The sequence below is a fragment of the Acinonyx jubatus genome, chromosome B2 (assembly GCF_027475565.1).
Source record: "Acinonyx jubatus isolate Ajub_Pintada_27869175 chromosome B2, VMU_Ajub_asm_v1.0, whole genome shotgun sequence".
Classification (NCBI taxonomy): domain Eukaryota; kingdom Metazoa; phylum Chordata; class Mammalia; order Carnivora; family Felidae; genus Acinonyx; species Acinonyx jubatus.
In genome coordinates, this window is record NC_069385.1 from 118,023,713 (window position 1) to 118,042,022 (window position 18,310).

Sequence of the window (18,310 nt, forward strand, 5' to 3'; positions counted from 1 at the left end):
TGCTCCCCAGCAACCCCTCCACCCCAGTCCTTTTATTTGCTCTTAAGTTTTTCTCCGCAGTTGTCACAGACCCATGTCAAGTACCACCCACCCAATTAAAGCGATCCATATGAAGGACAACCCCCGGTTGAAAATTTGTAAGAAACAATTTTAGGACAAAGAAAAGGAAGAACAACTCTGTGGATACTGTCTAAACTTGGAGCATCCCATGTTGGGATTTCAAATCCGTCTAAGCTACATTCAAACACATTCCAGAAAGAGATTGACGAGAGATGCCAGGGCTATTTGGAAGATGGCAAGAAATCATAGCAAGGAGGGTCACCACATTTCACCCTGCAGTCTGTTTAGATTACTGTGAGTCCGGCAATTGAACTGACATTCCCAACAACTGTTGTGATGCAAATGCCCTTCCCGTGTTTCTTAAAGGGGTTTGCCACCCAAGATAAGGGAGAATTCAGCGTTGCACATACAGGCAAGAAGTAGGTTTGAGACATTTCAGATTTTACTCTCAAGAAAGAAGAAAGGATTACTCTGCCACAGAGAGATTCCAGTTATAAGAATTTGGGACCTGAGGGAGTAATATAGGTGGTGTATATATAAAGTGAAAGGGGCTCCGGGGACAGATGGGAGACAATTATGACAGAAGTGGCTGGTCAGAAAACAGCCAGGTGTTTTCACATTTTATTAGCTACAGTATAGACCCTAGAGCTGCCTCATTCCCTCCCCTCCCCTTCCCCCCACCACGGGGTCAGGCCTTCCCAGAAGCCCCTGCCTTGGCTGCCTGGGCCCGCTGGAACTCCTGCTGCAGCTGAGCCAGGGTCTCCCTCTGTTGCTCTGACTGCCGTTCGAGGTCGCGGAGCTGCGATTCATATCGCTTACTGAAGAGAGGCAAGAGAGACAAGCAAATAAGGAGAAATTAATGGGACTTACTAACGAAGGTGATGAAAGCAAGGAAGAGATTGATGGGGAGGAACTTTGAGATCTGGGGGAGTGTTTGGAGGAACTGGACAACTGGGGGGAGGGGGGTACTCTGGAGCTACACTATAATGGTTTTGGAACACCTCTCCCCCAGCCCTGTCGGGTGCATTGCAGGCTGGTGGAAGAAAGACTCACATTTCAGCTGTGATATAGTCCAGCCTCTTCCCCACTGTGGCGCGAGCCTCTCCCAGCTCCTGTTTGACCAGTACAGGACCCAGAAGTTTAAAGACCACGTTGGACCCATCTAGCAGGGCCAGTTCCTGGTGGAGGGATGGGACATAAATGATCAATCACTGCCAGTATAGGTCCCTCCTCGCCCCCCCACCCCCACCCCGCCCCGCAAATCCCTCTCTCACCTCCTTCACAATATTATTTTCTGTTAGTTGCGCCTCAAGCTTCTGCCGCCCTGACATGGATTTACTCAAGTCTGGGGGTTGGGGGGGAAAGGTTTGATTAGCAACATCAAATGTGCCGCCTGACCCCAATGCTGGAGAGAACAAAATGGAGCTGAGGAAGTAGGCAAGGACGAGGCGGCTGGTCAGTGGGTGGGGAAGAGCATTGAGATGGGGGAAGGAGCTGCCCGCGGGGACTCGGGCAGAAACATTATCTTGGTTTGGCTCTGGACTGTGAGTGAAGGGATGTGGCGAGGCCACACCGACCCTGCTCCCTTACCCTTCTGTAGCTGCTGATATTTCTCCACTTCTCCCTGTAGCTTCTTCTGGATTAGCTCAGCCATGGCGGGGACGAAGGCCTGCGGGGAGCGGGAGAGGGGCGCAGGGTCTCACTCTGGGAGGTACTCAAGCTCCCCTTTCTGGCCTGGCCTGCGGAAATGACAGCACTGTTGAGAGACACCCTTCCGGGGCACCGCAGCCTCTCCCCGTCCCGCAGAGCCACTCTATCCCGGTCCCAGGGGGAGGCGGCTGAGGCTAAGACCCCCCAAACCCCTCAACCGTAACCCAGCCCTACTCACGTTCTCCCTTCACTATTACTAAACCTGGAAGTAAACAAAGGATGCTGGGAAAAGAGGGTGCCGGAAGTTGTCCTCCTACGCATGTCGGGAACTGTAGTTTGGGCAGGTTTAATGAATGGTGTTCCGCCAAAAAAGACTGGACTCGGGAAGGTTTAGGCAAGATGGGGAAACGAAGCCGGAAAGAGAAACTGTATTGTTTCTTGGGCCCCAGCCTCAGACTACCTTTCATTCATTACTCGGGCATAAGCTGCTGCTCCAGATGGCGGGGCCAACGCCAGCCCCGCCCCTCAAGAGAGAGACAGAGAGAGAGAGAGAGAGCGAGAGAGAGCGCGCGCGCGCAAGAGCCCTCATTTAAGATGGCGCTTAGAAGGCTTCAGATCTGGTACGGCGCTGATTGGATGAGGGCCGGCCGACTTCCGGGAGTTTCCAAGCCGACTGTGGGACAGCTGAGAGGAGTTTTGCACGTGGATCGTCGTTCGGGTGGGCTAGATGGAGACAGTCCCCAAACCGAGCAGAGATGTCCCGCCCAAGAAGAACAGACTTCAGGCCAAGAAGAAGGTAGAGACCTCCCTGGGGTGGAAGAGAAGTTTTTAGCTGTGGGGTCGCGGGGGGCGGGACGCGGCGCGGGCTGCTGAGTGTTAAGAGCTCCTGCTCTGCCCGTAGAAACCCCGGAGGTACTGGGAGGAAGAAACCAGTCTGACCGCTGCCGGAGCTTCTCCGGGGCCCCCTGGTAACAAGAAAAGGAATCGTGAGCTCCGCCACCAGAGGCCAAAGAACACTAACATCCCAAAAAAGTCTCGGTTCTCCAGAAAGCCTCAGCTTCCGAAGAAACCCCGAGAGCTGAGGAATCCAGAGCCTCAGCGGAGTTTGTCCGGGGTGAGCCTGGGACCTGATAAGGTGGTGGGGCAAGTCGCCTTGTACTTTACGCGTGCGAGGGTTGGGGGTCAGCCGTAGCCTGTCTTCTAATTATTACCTCCTTCCCCAGGCCCAGGATCCATTTCCAGGCCCTGCCCCCATCCCTGTGGAGGTGGCTCAGAAGTTCTGTCGCATTGACAAATCCAAAAAGGTGAGGACCAGCCAGAGAGTGGGGAAGGGTTGCAGCCCGAGAGTATATGAGTGGGGATGGAGGGGGGCTGTGTGGCTCTCGCGGAATCCTACATAATGTCTAGTTCTTCTCTCAACTCTCCACCACCAACGATATTATAGCTGCCGCATTCGAAATCCAAAACCCGAAGCCAACTTGAAGTGGCTGAAGCTGAGGAACAGGAAATAAGCATTAAAGCTGCTCGCTCTGAGCTGCTTCTGGCTGAGGAACCCGGGTAAGTGGACTCTCCTGTGGGCCTCCCCAGGCCCTGCTTTATGGGGCTGTCCCTTATCATTTTCACGCTGGTACACCCACTTCATATTAGGAAGTTTTACTGCTAATACTCACTCCTAGGTTTCTGGAAGGGGAGGATGGGGAGGACACGGCAAAGATACGCCAGGTGGACATTGTGGAGGCTGTGGATATTGCAAGTGCAGCCAAGGTGAGTCTGAGATTGGAAAAGGGGCTACTGGCTACATTGGTGGTGCAGAGCAAGACGTAAGTGGGGACTACAAGAGGGAATTATTGAAAGAAGCCAATTATTTCTTGACTTTCTCTCTCTCTCTCTCTGTCTCCCCCACCCCCCCTTTTTTTAATGATATTCCCTTTCCTAGCACTTTGATTTGAACTTGCGGCAGTTTGGACCCTACAGACTGAATTACTCCCGAACTGGAAGGTAAGGCTTGATGTCAGTGACTCTTGAACTAGGATATGGTTGCATCTCCTTAAACACTTCAGCCATGTTCACCTCAGCCAGGCCAGTGTATGTTTAGGCCGATGATGGGGGGGGGGTCCTGTGATTTGCTTGCATGTGAGGTTGAGCATGTAAAAATGTCTCATTAGAGAGGAGGGGCTGGTGTGGGGCAGACCTCAGATGGTCTGAGTCACGGTGCTTCCCTGCACTGACACTGCCTGTTCCCCACCTCTAACAGACACCTGGCTTTTGGAGGGCGCCGGGGTCATGTGGCCACCCTTGACTGGGTAACAAAGAAGCTCATGTGCGAGATCAACGTCATGGAGGCAGTGCGGGACATCCGGTCAGTGGGGGGGCGAGGCATCCCATTCTCGATTGAATGACGGTCCCTTGACCCCTGTGTCACTGAACCACTCTTGCCTTCCTCCCAGGTTTCTGCATTCAGAGGCACTGTTTGCCGTCGCTCAGAATCGTTGGCTTCACATCTATGACAACCAGGGCATCGAGCTCCACTGTATCCGCCGCTGTGACCGTGTCACGCGGCTTGAGTTCCTGCCTTTTCACTTCCTTCTGGCCACGGCCGTGAGTGGCAATGGAACACGGGGACTGGGCGGCAGCCCTTGAGAAGACTGCTTTTTCTCTGGGATCCCACTAGAAGGACAGAGGGCAATTAGGACTCATTCTGATCTCTCTCTTTCTCTCAGTCAGAGACAGGGTTTCTGACCTACCTGGATGTGTCAGTGGGAAAGATCGTGGCAGCTCTGAATGCTCGGGCTGGACGGCTGGATGTCATGACTAAGAACCCTTACAATGCCGTTATCCATCTCGGACACAGCAACGGTTGGTCTCTAGCTGAGCTTTGACTCTTTGATCATCCTGACCTGCTTTGCTTCTATATGTGCACTTTGCACATCCCTTTAGATAGCCCCTGTTCCTCTCTCTTGATACCTGTTGGCCTTGAGACCCCATCTTTCCTAGGTATAATCCCCTTAGCGCCTGTTGATAACTTCAGCTCCTCTTCTCTCACATCCAGGGACTGTGTCCTTATGGAGTCCAGCCATGAAGGAGCCACTGGCAAAGATTCTCTGTCATCGTGGAGGGGTCCGGGCTGTGGCAGTAGATTCTACAGGCACGTAAGTCACTTGTTTGGTCATGAGGTGCTGGGGAGGTCGCCGCTGGGTAGAAGAGTATAGAAAGCAGTATGCCTTTAGGAGCATAGACTTGCAGTCAAGCTGCCCAGATTTAAATCCTGGTGTTAGCCACTGATGGGCCACATAAGCATGGGCACACTCCATAACCTCTGTGTGCCACACACTCTTTCATCACCCCAAGAGTGGGGATGAGTATCTAGCTCAAGCGGCAGGAAGCTTTTTCTGTAAAGAGCCAAATAGAAAGACTTTAGGTTTTGGTAGCCGAGAGGGAAATTCGAGCATGTTATGTAGGTACTTAAGAGAAAACAAAGCGTCACAAATTTTTAGGCAATAAAACTTAGAATATAATAATTGAATATAGCATTTTTGTAATACAGGTCTGATGGGAAGAACTGGATTCCTCTTTTTGAGGATAACATTTTGCTCAGTTAAGGTTAAAAGTTACAGTATTCTAAATCATCAAACTCATTTGCAAATGCTTGTTAGCATTGATCTGAGAAGAGATTTTACCTATTTGTCTTTGAAAACCTCTTTCACACAGATCGTGAGATAGGTGGCGCTTGAAATGTTGTCCAGTTATAATGGTGTCCTTGTGAGTTGTGGTGTGCCCACAGTGGTGCAGAGATGAGATGCCATATGTGGTGTTGGTGTTGACCTCTCTCCTGTGCTCTTGTGGTGCAAAAGCAGCCCCAGAAGAAGCCAATGAAAGCATGTGGTTGTGCTCCAGTAAAACTTACTTTGCAGACACTGAAATTTGAATCTCCTGTACCTGTTTCAAAAGATTTTTTTTTCCTACTACTTAAAAATGTAAAAACCATTTGGAGCTCCAGGGCTGTACAGAAGCAGGTGGTGGGCTGGATTTGTTTGGTGCATGGGCTGTAGTTTGCCAAGCCCTGGGCTTAGTTCATAGGCTGTCACAGGCGGCCCGTGTCAACACGAGTTAAAGCCTGTAGGGTTTAGCGTGGTGCCCAGGGAGTACGGAGCACTGGCTTTCACCACTGGCATCCTTGAAGATGATCGTTCTCTTGAGTTCTGGCTGGTGATGTGAGGGGTAGGAGTAGGGGGCCTGCTTCAAATTGCTGCCTCTCCTGAGAGTTTGCAGCTGCCCAGCTGTGCTGTCTGATGCATACATATGTGCGGACCTGGTGTACTGTTTTCCGCATGAGTTCCCTCTAACGGGATCAGTGGATGTTCCTCTTAATTCCTTTCATTGTCAGGCACTCACTGGGCACCTGCTGCGGACTAGGCTCTGTGCTGAGGTTCTGGGGATACAAGGGTGAATGGGCTGTTGAGCCTGTCATGGGGCAGTATTCTACTTTATGTTCAGAAACGGGACTGTGGTTGACAGAAACGATTAGCCAGGAGACACGCTTAGTTCCTACTAAGTTGTCTTCCGTTGCCCCAGATTTAATGTGTCCATCGCGGGATAGGTCACCCCACTACCCAGAGTTCCTCCAGGCTTGCTCCTTTTCTGCCACACTTTCCAGTCACCCAGAATTTGACTGGACACCTCCAGCTAGCTCCATTGCCTTGTGATCTTCAGCCATCAGTAAGGGCAGGAACCAAATTGCTGTTGACTGGGTGCTTTCTGGGTGCCCAGGCTCTACTGCCTGTTTTGGTGGCATCCTTTCGTTACTGCCCATGCTCCCCTGTGAGGTCCTGGCTGCTTTCCCCTCAAGGGCCTCTCTGAGGTCCATTTCTGTCCATTCTTGCTGCCTCCTATTGAACACATGTGATATTCACAGACACTTTCCAGCCTCTGATTGTTCCTCCTGCTGGCAAGTCCTGGGTGCTGCTGGCAGACTAATCTGCTTTCCTTCTTTTACACTGCTGCTCAGGAATCTTGTACATGAAATGTGAACTCCATCACTTTATTTTCAAATGGTTTCAAAGAAAGCCTGTAAAAAAAAAGGGGGGGGGTTGCCGCCTAGGTGGTTCAGTCACTAAGCATCTGACCCTAGCTCAGGTCATGATCTCACAATTTGCAAGTTCGAGCCCCGCATCAGGGTCTGTGCTGACAGCTCAGATCCTGGAGCCTGCTTTGGATTCTGTGTCTCTCTCTTTCTCTCTCTGCCCCTCCAGTTGCATGCTTGCATGCTCTCTCAAAAATAAATGTTAAAAAAAAAATTTTTTTTTTTAAAAGTCTGGAAAAGGAATAGCCCAGTAGTCCCCAACTTATAAAAATTTTCCAGATGCTCAGACCCCCTTGCCCTCCCGTAGTTGTACCTTAGGGGCCGAGAGATATGCTTCAACCATTTTTACTCTGTATTTGTGCTAGTTTGGCTTTAGGAGAATGCTTTCTGTGGGCCATTGAACCTATGTTGTCGTTTGCCTTCCCTAGACTGCTTTGGTCAGCTGCTGCTGTGCCCGAGGCCTAATCACGTAGTTTCCTGAGATTTGGTCAATACCTGGAGTACAGCTCTGGTCCTTGATCTTGGCCCAACCCTGCTTATCTCTGGTTCTTCTCAAGAGCACCTCAGATAAGCCACAGGGGCTCAAGATGAGGCTTACTGGCTTCCTCGAGGCATTCTGGAAACTGGCATTAGGACTGGATGGGATTCTTAGAACTAGACTGTCTTCTGCAGGGTTAGTAGCATGGTAGTGTAGCCTGGATGCCCTCTGGTCAGTGGGCTGGTATTTGTGCAGGGGATCCCAAAGGCAGGTATGTGTGGGGAGAGAAACCAGTATGTTCCCTTGAATTGTGGGTTGACTGAAGGGTGTGACCTGTGTCCCAGGAGCCCTCCGTAATTCCTGGTTTGCATTGATGGTCTTTCCATCTGATGCAGCGGGGGCCCTGATTGTCTTGTGAGGAGAAGTGTCCACCTGGGCCTCTATTCAGCCCCATCACTAGGCTAGTCCCTTTCATAGGAGTCCTTTGGTACCCTCTTCTTTGGCTCACAGCCAAGGCTAAAAAGAGAGTCTGTGGCCCCTTAGCAAACTTACATACCCTGGCCTGGCTGGTCGCCCTTTAGCCTCCCTCTCTGAGGAACATCATGAACATAGAAACTCCAACCTTGGAAAACAAACTACAGTGCACGATTCCTTGAGAGGATTGCCCTCCCTTTTTCCAGGGAAAGGGGGGGTGGGGCAGGGCCTCCTAGCTTATTACTTCATTACTTCCTAAGGTTTTCTCAGGTCCTCACAATCTTCCAGTTGTGGTCTGTCATTGCTGGAGAGCAGTGCTGGGGACTCTGTGTCCTCAGTCTGAGTTTAAAGAGCCCCTGCTGTTTGTCCCCTTGTGATCCTCCTGACATTTCCCACTGATCCCAAAAACAGACCTCTGCTTCCATTTCATCATCTCCACACTCTGATATTAATTCATTTGTACTTGCTATGTTTCTTGAGAATGACCTAGAACAGTTCCTAGAGATCCTCCCTGATCACTGCTGTTGATCCTTCTCTTTGCTGAGCCACTGTACTCCCTGTGGGTACAGTGGAACATCTCATTTAGGTATAGATGGGTGTGCGCACTGTCCCTTTGATTAAGACAGCAGACACTAATGGGGCGCTTGGGTGGCTCAGTTAAGTGTCTGACTTTAGCTCAGGTCATGATGGTCTGTGAGGTTGAGCCCCGCATTGGGCTCTGTGCTGACAGCTCAGAACTTGGAGCCTGCTTAGGATTCTGTGTCTCCCTCTCTCTGCCCCTCCCCCCTCACATTCTCTCTCTCAAAAATGAATAAACGTTAAAATATTAAAAGAAAAAAAAATGAGGGAGAAGAGACACTAAAGAGACAGGCTGGACTTGAATTCTAGCTCTACCATTCACTCTTACTTGATTATCTTCCTCTGAGCTTCAGTTTCCTCATCTGTAAAAGGGAAATAAAAATTGTTTCTCCCCACCGAGACTTTATGCTTGCACTTGGCTATAGACCTGCACAGTAAGCCCACACTGCAGATTAATTGACCTCCCCATCTCTACCAGGTACATGGCCACCTCTGGCCTGGACCACCAGCTGAAGATCTTTGATTTACGAGGGACGTTCCAGCCTCTGAGTGCTCGGACCCTGCCCCAGGGAGCAGGGCACCTGGTCTTTTCCCAGCGGGGACTGCTGGCTGCAGGCATGGGTGATGTGGTCAACATATGGGCGGGGCAGGGCAAGGCCAGCCTGCCCTCCCTGGAGCAGCCTTACCTCACCCACCGGCTCTCAGGCCACGTGCATGGCCTTCACTTCTGCCCCTTTGAAGATGTGCTGGGGGTGGGGCACACTGGGGGCATCACCAGCATGCTGGTACCTGGTGAGTGGGCCAGAGGATGGGGTCCAGTGAATGAACTCTGGATGGAAGTGTGGGTTGGCTTGTGATAGCCAGGAGCAAAAGGGCTTGGTTGGGCTGGAGCAGCTGGACGTGGTTCTGTTTATAGCTCCATGCTTCTCCCTCTTTTTTTTTTTTTTAATTTTTTTTTAATGTTTATTTATTTTTGAGACAGAGAGAGACAGCATGAATGGGGGAGGGGCAGAGAGAGAGGGAGACACAGAATCGGAAGCAGGCTCCAGGCTCTGAGCCATCAGCCCAGAGCCTGACGCGGGGCTCGAACTCATGAACCGTGAGATTGCGACCTGAGCTGAAGTCGGACACTCAACCGACTGAGCCACCCAGGCGCCCCGCTTCTCCCTCTTTCTAGGGGCTGCTGAGCCCAACTTTGACGGCCTGGAGAGTAATCCTTACAGAAGCCAAAAGCAGCGCCAGGAGTGGGAGGTGAAGGCCCTGCTGGAGAAGGTGAGCATGTACCTGCATGTGGTTTGGGCTGGGGGTAGGAAAAGCTCCCCATGGCCCCGGGAGTCTTGGGAAGAGTGGGATTCAGCAGCCCCCTGGCTTCTGTCCCTCTTTGGATCATCCTCCTGTGGCTCCTATGGTTCCTTACCCATTCCTGTCCCTCCGTGACACCTCCAGGTACCTGCAGAGCTCATTTGTCTGGACCCACGAGCCCTGGCAGAGGTTGATGTCATCTCTTTGGAGCAAGAAAAGAAGGAGCGGATAGAGAGGCTGGTATGAACCAGGCCCAAGTGCCCAGGCCCTTCCCCCCCTTCACAGCCTCCCCCGTGCCATGTCCCCAGAAGTACGGCACAGCACATGGTACTGCCACGGTTCCTGGTCTCTGAGGCTCTTATGGATTTTACCCTTGTCTCCTCTCTTAGGGCTATGACCCCGAGGCCAAGGCTCCTTTCCAGCCAAAGCCAAAGCAGAAGGGCCGCAGTTCTACAGCAAGCCTGGTGAAGAGGAAGAGGAAGGTCATGGATGAGGAGCACCGGGTAAATGATCACTGGGGGGGTGGACCAGGTGTCCCGTGGGCCTCTGCCCTTGCCAGCCTGCCACTTCTCACCTTGCCGCCCTCTCACCACCCAGGATAAAGTCCGACAGAGCCTTGAGCAGCAGCCGCAGAAGCAAGAGAAGAAGGCCAAGCCCACGAGGGCCCGACCATCTGCCCTGGACAGATTTCTGCGCTGAGCCGTGCCCAAGGTTGGCCTGAGAGCAACACTTTCCCCCACGACTGCCCGTGGGGAAATGACCCTATTCCTTAGAATAAGGAGGGGGCAGTATGCCCCTTCCCCAGCTGGGTAGGGACAGCTGGCTCCTGGGCTGGGTTGGGATTAAAGAAGAAGGTGGGGTTTTTTTGGATAATGTGTCTAGATCATTCTCAGGACCTGTTCTCCTTCCTTTGCCCAGCATGGGACTACTCTAGGATCTGAGGGGTCACGGTGTCCTGCTTCTACCCCCACCTCATATCTCGTCACTACAGCCTTAGCCTTGTTCTTTAGGGCCCTTCCTCCTCTCTTTCCCATGTCCCTGGAGAGGTCCTTCCCATCCAGCATGGTCTGGCAGTCTCCAGGCTCCCCGGGTATGTGTTCTTGGACTCCTGGTGACGACCACGCTGTACTCGAAGAGGTAGAGAGACAAGTTTATTGAGGAGCTTGTGCCCCTCTCCTATGGCTGGAGAGAACAACCCCAGCATTGTTTTGCTCTTCCTGGTGACCATCTTTGGGGCTGGCAGGCCAGGCCCCTCGATTTCTCTATCTTCAGTGATAGACTGAGCATCTGATAGCGGAAAGTGGCCATCTGTAGCCAGCTAGGGCCCCTGCCGTGGGCCTGGGCGAGAGACGGCTGTGAGGGGTGCTGGCTAGACCCTGAGCTCCTCACTCTGCTGTGGCCCCAGACACTGTCAGCTGTGAAGCCAGGCTATTACCCGACACCGCAGGATGCCCAAGGCTCCCTGGAGCCAGGAGCAGAAGGGTGCAGTCTTTTCTCCCTCAGAGCCTCCCACTAGCTTCCAGGCCTCCTGCATCTTCCAGGGGTCCAACCTGTGGGATGTCAGCAGGAATTTCCCATAGCAGCACCGGTCCAGGGGGTAGTGGGTGGCCCCAGCCAGCTTGACACAATGGGTTGGGGTGAGGCCTCCTCGTCGGGCACTTACCCCCACAAAGACATCTTCCAGTGGTAGAGGGGGTGCCCGGCTGGCCACTTTCAGGATGAGCTGCACGGCAGAAGCTGACAGCACATACCCTGTGCCAGAGGCATAGGGTGGAAAGGGGCCCCAGGTGGGAGGCCACTGCTCCTCTGATACCTGGTGTTTGCTCCCTGGTGTCCGAGAGGGGTGCACCCGCCAGTGCACACGGCCCAGGTACAAAAGAGGCATTGGCTGGCCCCTGAAGATGGACCTTTCTTCCCACTCTTCATCTTCAAACGTATTCTCTTTTGGAGGCTCCATGCTTTTCTCCCATTGTTCCCAACGGCCCCCTCGCCGAACCAGCTCCGATACCAGTTCAGGGACGTTGACAAACACGTCATCATCCGTCTTGAGGATGTAGCGGGCCATGGAGCAATGTTTGTATGCCCAACTCAGCCCGATGAGAGTCTTGAGAGTAAGGTTCCGGTAAGAGTCCCGGAAAGCCGCCTGCAAGATGTCTCCCCGAGTCGCTGCCTCTCGTGCCAGGTCGATCTCGTGGGATTCCCTGGTGGGATGCCGCAAACTTGGCTCTCCCAGCATAAAGAGTGTCTGCACCCTGAGCCCTCGGGCTTCGCGCAGCCCGCCCCACGAAGCCCGAATGGCGTCTCTTTGGTTCAGGTTCTCTGGGGCCGTGCACACCAGTATGAGCAGGAAGGGTGGGGCGCCGGGACCCCCACATGCCTCCTCATTGGGGATCAGGAGGCGGGGCAGGGCCAGGGGCGGCCCTGGGGACGCCGGCGCCGGGAGCAGGGAGGCCAGTGAGAGGCTCAGCAGCTCCTCCCCGATGCCTGAGGGCCCGAAAAGGGTCCAAATAATCACCAGCATCAAGGCAGCAAGGAGAAGGCGCCGGAAGAGGCTGAGGGGCATGGTGTGGCGTAATCAGAAGGGACCTAGAGGGAAAGATGGGGGCGGTTAGAGTGCGGAAGCCCCAGATCTCCGTGATCTGGGTCCGTAACCGGCCACGCCTGGGATGGAGCGCGCGGCCAGTACCGGCGCCGGGAGCGGGGTGGGGGCGCCTAAGCCCAGGAGGCGGCGCGGCCGCGGGGGGTGTGGGGTAGCACAGCCGGAGCTGCGGGGAGGTTACCTTGTCGTCGGGGCCCCGCCGTCCCAAAGCTCGGCTCCATGGCGGGGTTTCGCCACAGCGCCAGTCGCCCCTCCTCCACCCGCGGTGGCGGCTGGGTCCCGCCCTCCTCCCTCGGAGAGTGTAGTGGCGCGTGCACACCGCCTTCCCGGAAGCGTAGAGGCAAGCGAAATACCGGTGGCGGGGCTTCTGTGCGACCGCGAATGGGATTCGGATCAGTGTGCCTCGTACGCAGAGGCGGGCGCGGGGCAGCCTACCAGCCGCGGCCTCCCTCCCCAAGTACGCAAGCGCCCCCTCGCTCTGCTGCGGAGCCCAGCTCTTCCGGGTCAGCGATTTATAGGGTTGCCTCGGTAGGGGAAGCTCACAACTCTCCGGGTCTCCGCGGGCCACTTCTTTTTTTCCTTAAGAAACCGAGGTTTGGTCAAGACCTGTGGTACTCTCACTTGCCACACCGCCCCACGCGCTAACCCGAGAGCCTTGGTTGTCTTGAAATTGGCTTAGGCTCCCCTCCTAGGCCGAGTGTTTTCTCTACCTCACACCTTAGAGGGTGGGAACCAAAGAGGGTGCGCCACTTCTGGTAGGACGGGGAGTAGCAACGCCATTGCTTTACCCTAGACCCAGGGCACCTGGTTTGGGTAGCTGAGTGAGGCCATCAACTGAGAGGAGAAACACCCAAAGGGCCCACTGTGGTAGCTTTCCGGATCAGTGTCCCCAGAATAAAGGAGAGAACTACATACAAAGAAGACTTAGGTGTATAAACTATTTATTAACAGACAAGGCCTACAGATTTATTTCTTCTTGGACACACCCACGGTGCGGCCCCTGCGGCCTGTGGTCTTGGTGTGCTGGCCTCGGACACGAAGTCTGCAGGTGAGAAGAGAGAAAGGTCACAGGTCATACACAACATAAAAGAAACACTTGGGGGGCATGAGAAACCTCTGGGAGTCTAAGGGCAGGCAGGGAGAGGAGACTCCCACCCCACTCACCCCCAGAAGTGGCGCAGCCCTCTGTGGGCCCGAATCTTCTTCAGTCGTTCCAGGTCTTCACGGAGTTTGTTATCCAGACCATTGGCCAGGACCTGGATTTGGAAGAGCAACGTTTTACCCACTGACCTCCTAGGACTAATTCTAATGGGACACCCTGCCTTTCTCTAATCTCTCCCATTTCAATACACACCTGGCTGTATTTTCCATCCTTCACATCCTTTTGTCTGTTCAAAAACCAGTCTGGGATCTTATACTGGCGTGGATTCTGCATAATGGTGATCACACGTTCTACCTGTCAAGCAGGACAAAGGTCAGATACAGATGGCCTCCCTTCCAAGGCAGGCCCAGCCCACAGCACCCCCTTCCTTGTCCTCACCTCATCCTCAGTGAGCTCTCCTGCCCTCTTGGTGAGATCGATGTCTGCTTTCCTCAACACCACATGAGCATATCTTCGCCCTACACCCTGAGGAGAGGTTTTGTAATTTGGGGTTGAGTCTGATTTTTTTTTTTTTATTGTTTGTAAGCCCCACTATTCAGCCTGCAACCACCCACCGCACTATACTTTTTTAGATACAAAGCCTAACCATTAAACAGAAAAGGTTTTATTCAGGAGCGGGTCCAAAAGAAAGCACATCTTTTCATACTGCTCAACACATACATTCATCAAGTGATGGCTCTTAAGACACTGCAGCAGCACCCAAGAATGGTACCTTCTAGTCTCTGCGTTGTGGAGGACCAATGGCTTGGCTCTCAACGTGGATGCAGCAGCAAGAGTAAGGACTTTTGGGGTAATAGGGTTGATCAAGGGGTGGGATTGTGGTGCTCTGGGTCTCTAAGGGCCATAGTCCTTTGGGCAGGTCACCTCATCGCAATGATTAGTTTTCTAAGATCACAAACTTGATGGTCTGTGCTCAGAGATGAGCAGGCCACAGGGAGCTAACCACCCAAACCAAACTCAAGAAAACTAACACACTGGTGGCATTGTGCCGGCATCAACACGGGTACTTTGCCACCCAAACTTGCACCTGAATGGTGAAGGATGGTGTGCCAGGTTGAATAGTGCCCCTCCCCTCACTCCACTGTATGTCCACCTAGAATGTGACCTTATCTGGAAAAACGGTCATTCCAAATATACCTAGTTAAAATGAGGTTAGACCAGATTAGTGCAGGCCCTGAATCCAATGACTAGTATCCTCACAAAAAGAGAAGACGCAGAGCAAAGGCCATGTAATAAGAAGAGCGACACAGCTACAAGACAAGAAATAGCAAGGACTGTTGGCAACCACCAGAAGATGGATTCCTAGAGCCTTCTGAGGGAGCTCACACCTTGATTTTGGATGTTTGGCCTCCAGAACTATAGGAATAAGTTTTCTGTTGGTTTAAGCCAAGAAGTAGCTTGTTTCAGTAGCCCCAGGAAACGAAGACTTATTTCCTCTCTGTAAGAAATGACCTGGAATATCAAATTATCAGAAGATATTAAAGTCTAAGCCTCTCATTTACAGATAGGGGTGCCTGGGTGACTCAGTTAAGCGTCCAACTTGACTTCCGGCTCAGGTCATGATCTTATAGTCTGTGGGTTCAAGCCCCGCATAGGGTTCTGCGCTGACAGTGCAGAGCCTGTTTGGCATTCTCTCTCCCTCGAAACAGATAAATGTGAAAAAAACAAAAGATTTACAGATAAAATAGTATGTCTGAGGTTTACTTTAAAATGATAGGGAAGAGTGTAGATAAAACAAGAGTTCATATTTTTAGACGATATTCATAGGGGCTAGTAATTTTCTGCCCTCTACTTTTCAATGTTAAAATTTTTCCATAATCAAGTTAAAAAGTTGCTGTTAAGCTAAAATTTTTGAAAGCCCTGTTTGCAGACTGATACAAACTCGCCAACTTCCTAAGTTAGGACCCTAGATCCCCCTTTCTCAGCCAAGGAGACCACCTCTGTTTTCTCCATCCAGAAGAGTATACTCAGGGGACCATCACTCATTATTTGTAGCCCAATGGCCTAGACCATATAATAGAAGAGTTGGCACCAAATTAATATTACTCTCAGAAAGTATTTAATGCGGTGTTACTCATGGGACAGGACCTGAATTCTTCAAACATGGCCAGTGGGTTACTTCCCAGGTTTCCAAGTAACCCACAGATGGCAGTATCACCCTGATTTAGAGGAAAGGCAGAAAACCAGCCAACCTTAAATAGACACAGCAAAAGTCTTCAAGTGGAAACAAAACAATTAGGAAAGGATCGTTGGTATACAATAATCTGATAAGATCTGTATTATTTCTCAATATCCTCTTCTGCTTGAGTCAGTTTCCATTCTTCATCCTTCCCCATCCAATTAATCTTAACATTTTTTTTTTTTTGAGGAATCCCTCCTCATACCCAGCCTCCACTTTCTTCCAGTTTCTAATTATTACCTCCCCCCCCCCCCCATTCTGGATCCTTAGAAAAGACCCTCTCCAAGCTTTAGTTCTCTCACCAAAGAGCTAGGTGCATTTGCTGGCTCTCCACACAATTAGCAAAAACCTCTGTATCATCTATCTCTAGGAATAACCTTTCCCAGTGATAAGCAAAGTGTAATAAGAGACTTATTGCAAAACTCACAAATTACCTTTGAGTCCTTTGGTTAAATTGTTAAGTGGACTACAAACACATATTTAATGAAAGTAAATACAAAACCAGTTAATTTCAAAGAGGCAGAGAGAAAGGGATTAACACAAGCATTCCATTAGTCATCACCATCTTTTATACAGGCACATCTCATTTCATTGCACTGTGCAGGTATTGTGGTTTTTGTTCTTTTACACAATGAAGGCTTATGGCAAATTCTGTGTCAAATGAATCTATCGGTGCCATTTTCCTAAAAGCATTGTGCTGGTGTCACATTTTGGTAATTCTCACAATATTTCACTTTTTAGTTAAACATTATAGTCATTATAGTGATCTGTGATTATGACTCCTTGAAAACTCATGATTAGCATTTCTTCCAGCAATAAAGTATTTTTAAATCAAGGTACACACATTTTTTTAGACATAATCCTACACACTTAATATTGACTACAGTGTAAATATAACTTGCATATGCAACAAGAAACCAAAAGATTCATTTGACTCACTTTATTGCCTGGAACTGAGCCTGCCATATACATCTCTATGCTGTGCCTGTCTGTATTCACTATCCCATTTTAGCCTCATACCAACGCTTGAAAAAGGTACTATATTTTACACCATCTTACTAGTTTCACATAATAACCAAAGAAAGCAATCTTTTTATACACCGTTTAAGAAAAAACGAAAGCTGTGCTTCCTGCAGTATAACATGAAAAAGCAAAGGAATTTGATCTGATGAATCAAAGCTAGGATATACAATTCTAAATTAACAAGTTATTTTATATTTGTCTCCTTTAAATTTTTTGAAACCAGGCTACAGTATCCTGGATCCATTCCCTAACACTGCATAAATACACCAATTATGCACCAGAAGCAGGGGATTGTGAGCAAGACAGGGACTATACCCACCCCCATGATGTCCACAGAAGGGGAGAAAACACACTCAGCCATTCCACAATTATACGTATGGGCCAAAAAATACAATAGAATAATGTCTCCATCTGGAAGGCCAGTTCATCAGGTTGGTGAAGGGAATCATCCAAGCCTGTGCTCCCTGACCTAATTCACAGAATGAACCAAACACTTGTTCCCATCAACAGAAACAGGAAATGCGTTTCATTCACCTCCGGCATCAGAGTTAAACAACCTGCTCATGATGTAGTGACACCCTCCTACTTCCCAACTATTGGTTTCTTCATGCTGGGAATCTGTTGGCATTTCTATGTACCCCCCCCCCATGTGCAATTATACAATTTCTAGGGTGTATGTATTCCCACAGTGATGGCTGCTGTTATGATGCACTCCTGTAGGAATCAGAAACCAAATTTAGAACAAACCTCACAAGAGGATCATGGCTGATGGTCCAGTAAAATTTTAGTGAATTCTGGTAGACAAGGGAACCTACTCCCTTTCCCCTAAAAGTATCTTGGCTTCTACTCAGACTGTTCTCTGGCTTTCTTTACTTACCTTTTGGGGTAAATGTGGCGAGGGATTAGGGGAATTAATCACTCTTTTAACCATTCTTTTGTTTTTACCCAGCTAGTTGGGACGGTGTTTCTTCAACCCTGCCTCACTTACAGCTGTCTTAACCTAAGTATCATTTTCAGTCTCCATTCCTTACCCTACTTTACCTTAATTGCAGTGATGGCAAAGGCTATCTTCCGCCGCCCATCGATATTGGTGTTGAGTACTCGCAAAATGTGCTGGAACTTCTCAGGGATTACTAGAGACTGACAGATTGGGGGAGAAACCAGACATCACGAATGAACTACCATCAAACAGTAACGTTAAGCTTGTCACACAGGGAGCAACGACCCCCCCCCCCTTCAGTTTTTTCACAACAAACTCTCCTCAGTGCTGCAGACAACAGGACATGAAGTGTTCAGGTCCAGGAAAACGCAACCTTTACGAGGGGGGAGGTCTTCTGCCCGTTCCCAAAAGTACACTCTGAGTGGCAGACACTGGAGGTCCCCATTCACGCCCAACCTTTTCGCCGCTTTCGAGCGCTCTGGGAGGGACTCTTCCTTTGGCCCACTCCCCAGATGTCTTTAGTTATTCTTCCCCGGGGGGCGCCATCCAAAGACTCACACAGAAAGTTACGAACCCGGAGAATAGGCCGTTTGCGGCCTCCTAATAGCAGACTTTCTGTGTCCCAGTTCCGATGTCGCCAGATCCCGCCACTAACCCCAAGCTTACCATGGCGGCGGCCCCAGCGGCGGCGTGTAGGCCTCCTGTGGAAGAGAGAACGGAAGTGACGTTGTACCCTTATATAGCTACCAGACGGAAGAGGCGGAGCTATCTTGCAGGAGCGCTT

The 18,310-nt window shown here is 50.9% G+C and overlaps 4 protein-coding genes across 7 annotated transcripts; 1 reads left to right on the top strand and 3 right to left on the bottom strand.

The window, feature by feature from the left end:
* Window positions 1-480: 480 nt before the first annotated feature.
* PFDN6 (prefoldin subunit 6) lies at window positions 481-2,293 on the bottom strand. Of its 2 annotated transcripts, none has more exons than XM_015073514.3 (5): window positions 2,171-2,293; window positions 1,651-1,799; window positions 1,335-1,405; window positions 1,114-1,238; window positions 481-878 (listed from the first exon to the last, which is right to left on the bottom strand). In XM_015073514.3, exons 2-5 carry the CDS (start codon window positions 1,712-1,714, stop codon window positions 749-751), a joined length of 390 nt encoding a protein of 129 aa, XP_014929000.2. In that variant the 5' UTR covers window positions 1,715-1,799; window positions 2,171-2,293; the 3' UTR covers window positions 481-748. The 2 variants fall into 2 exon arrangements, with proteins under 2 accessions (XP_014929000.2, XP_014928999.2); XM_015073513.3 differs by lacking the exon at window positions 2,171-2,293 and adding an exon at window positions 1,949-2,088.
* On the top strand, window positions 2,044-10,487 carry WDR46 (WD repeat domain 46). 3 transcript variants are annotated; one of them, XM_015073511.3, is made up of 16 exons: window positions 2,044-2,143; window positions 2,326-2,506; window positions 2,612-2,824; window positions 2,934-3,014; window positions 3,155-3,267; window positions 3,387-3,474; window positions 3,647-3,708; window positions 3,965-4,069; window positions 4,158-4,308; window positions 4,431-4,566; window positions 4,760-4,859; window positions 8,800-9,113; window positions 9,499-9,593; window positions 9,768-9,863; window positions 10,013-10,126; window positions 10,221-10,487. In XM_015073511.3, exons 2-16 carry the CDS (start codon window positions 2,438-2,440, stop codon window positions 10,320-10,322), a joined length of 1,839 nt encoding a protein of 612 aa, XP_014928997.2. In that variant the 5' UTR covers window positions 2,044-2,143; window positions 2,326-2,437; the 3' UTR covers window positions 10,323-10,487. The 3 variants fall into 3 exon arrangements, 2 of the variants coding, with proteins under 2 accessions (XP_014928997.2, XP_053078930.1); XM_053222955.1 differs by lacking the exons at window positions 2,044-2,143; window positions 8,800-9,113 and having other exon boundaries at window positions 2,299-2,506; window positions 4,760-4,855; XR_001430428.3 differs by lacking the exons at window positions 2,044-2,143; window positions 9,768-9,863; window positions 10,013-10,126; window positions 10,221-10,487 and having other exon boundaries at window positions 2,299-2,506; window positions 8,800-9,243; window positions 9,481-9,593.
* A 272-nt stretch (window positions 10,488-10,759) lies between these two features.
* On the bottom strand, window positions 10,760-13,014 carry B3GALT4 (beta-1,3-galactosyltransferase 4). The gene is made up of 2 exons (XM_027058012.2): window positions 12,576-13,014; window positions 10,760-12,209 (listed from the first exon to the last, which is right to left on the bottom strand). The coding sequence occupies exon 2, from the start codon at window positions 12,184-12,186 to the stop codon at window positions 11,035-11,037; it is 1,152 nt and encodes a 383-aa protein (XP_026913813.1). The 5' UTR covers window positions 12,187-12,209; window positions 12,576-13,014; the 3' UTR covers window positions 10,760-11,034.
* Window positions 13,015-13,146: 132 nt separating this feature from the next.
* RPS18 (ribosomal protein S18) lies at window positions 13,147-18,251 on the bottom strand. The gene is made up of 6 exons (XM_015073515.3): window positions 18,193-18,251; window positions 17,628-17,726; window positions 13,763-13,849; window positions 13,577-13,678; window positions 13,387-13,478; window positions 13,147-13,264 (listed from the first exon to the last, which is right to left on the bottom strand). Exons 1-6 carry the CDS (start codon window positions 18,193-18,195, stop codon window positions 13,189-13,191), a joined length of 459 nt encoding a protein of 152 aa, XP_014929001.1. The 5' UTR covers window positions 18,196-18,251; the 3' UTR covers window positions 13,147-13,188.
* Between the last annotated feature and the right edge of the window lie 59 nt (window positions 18,252-18,310).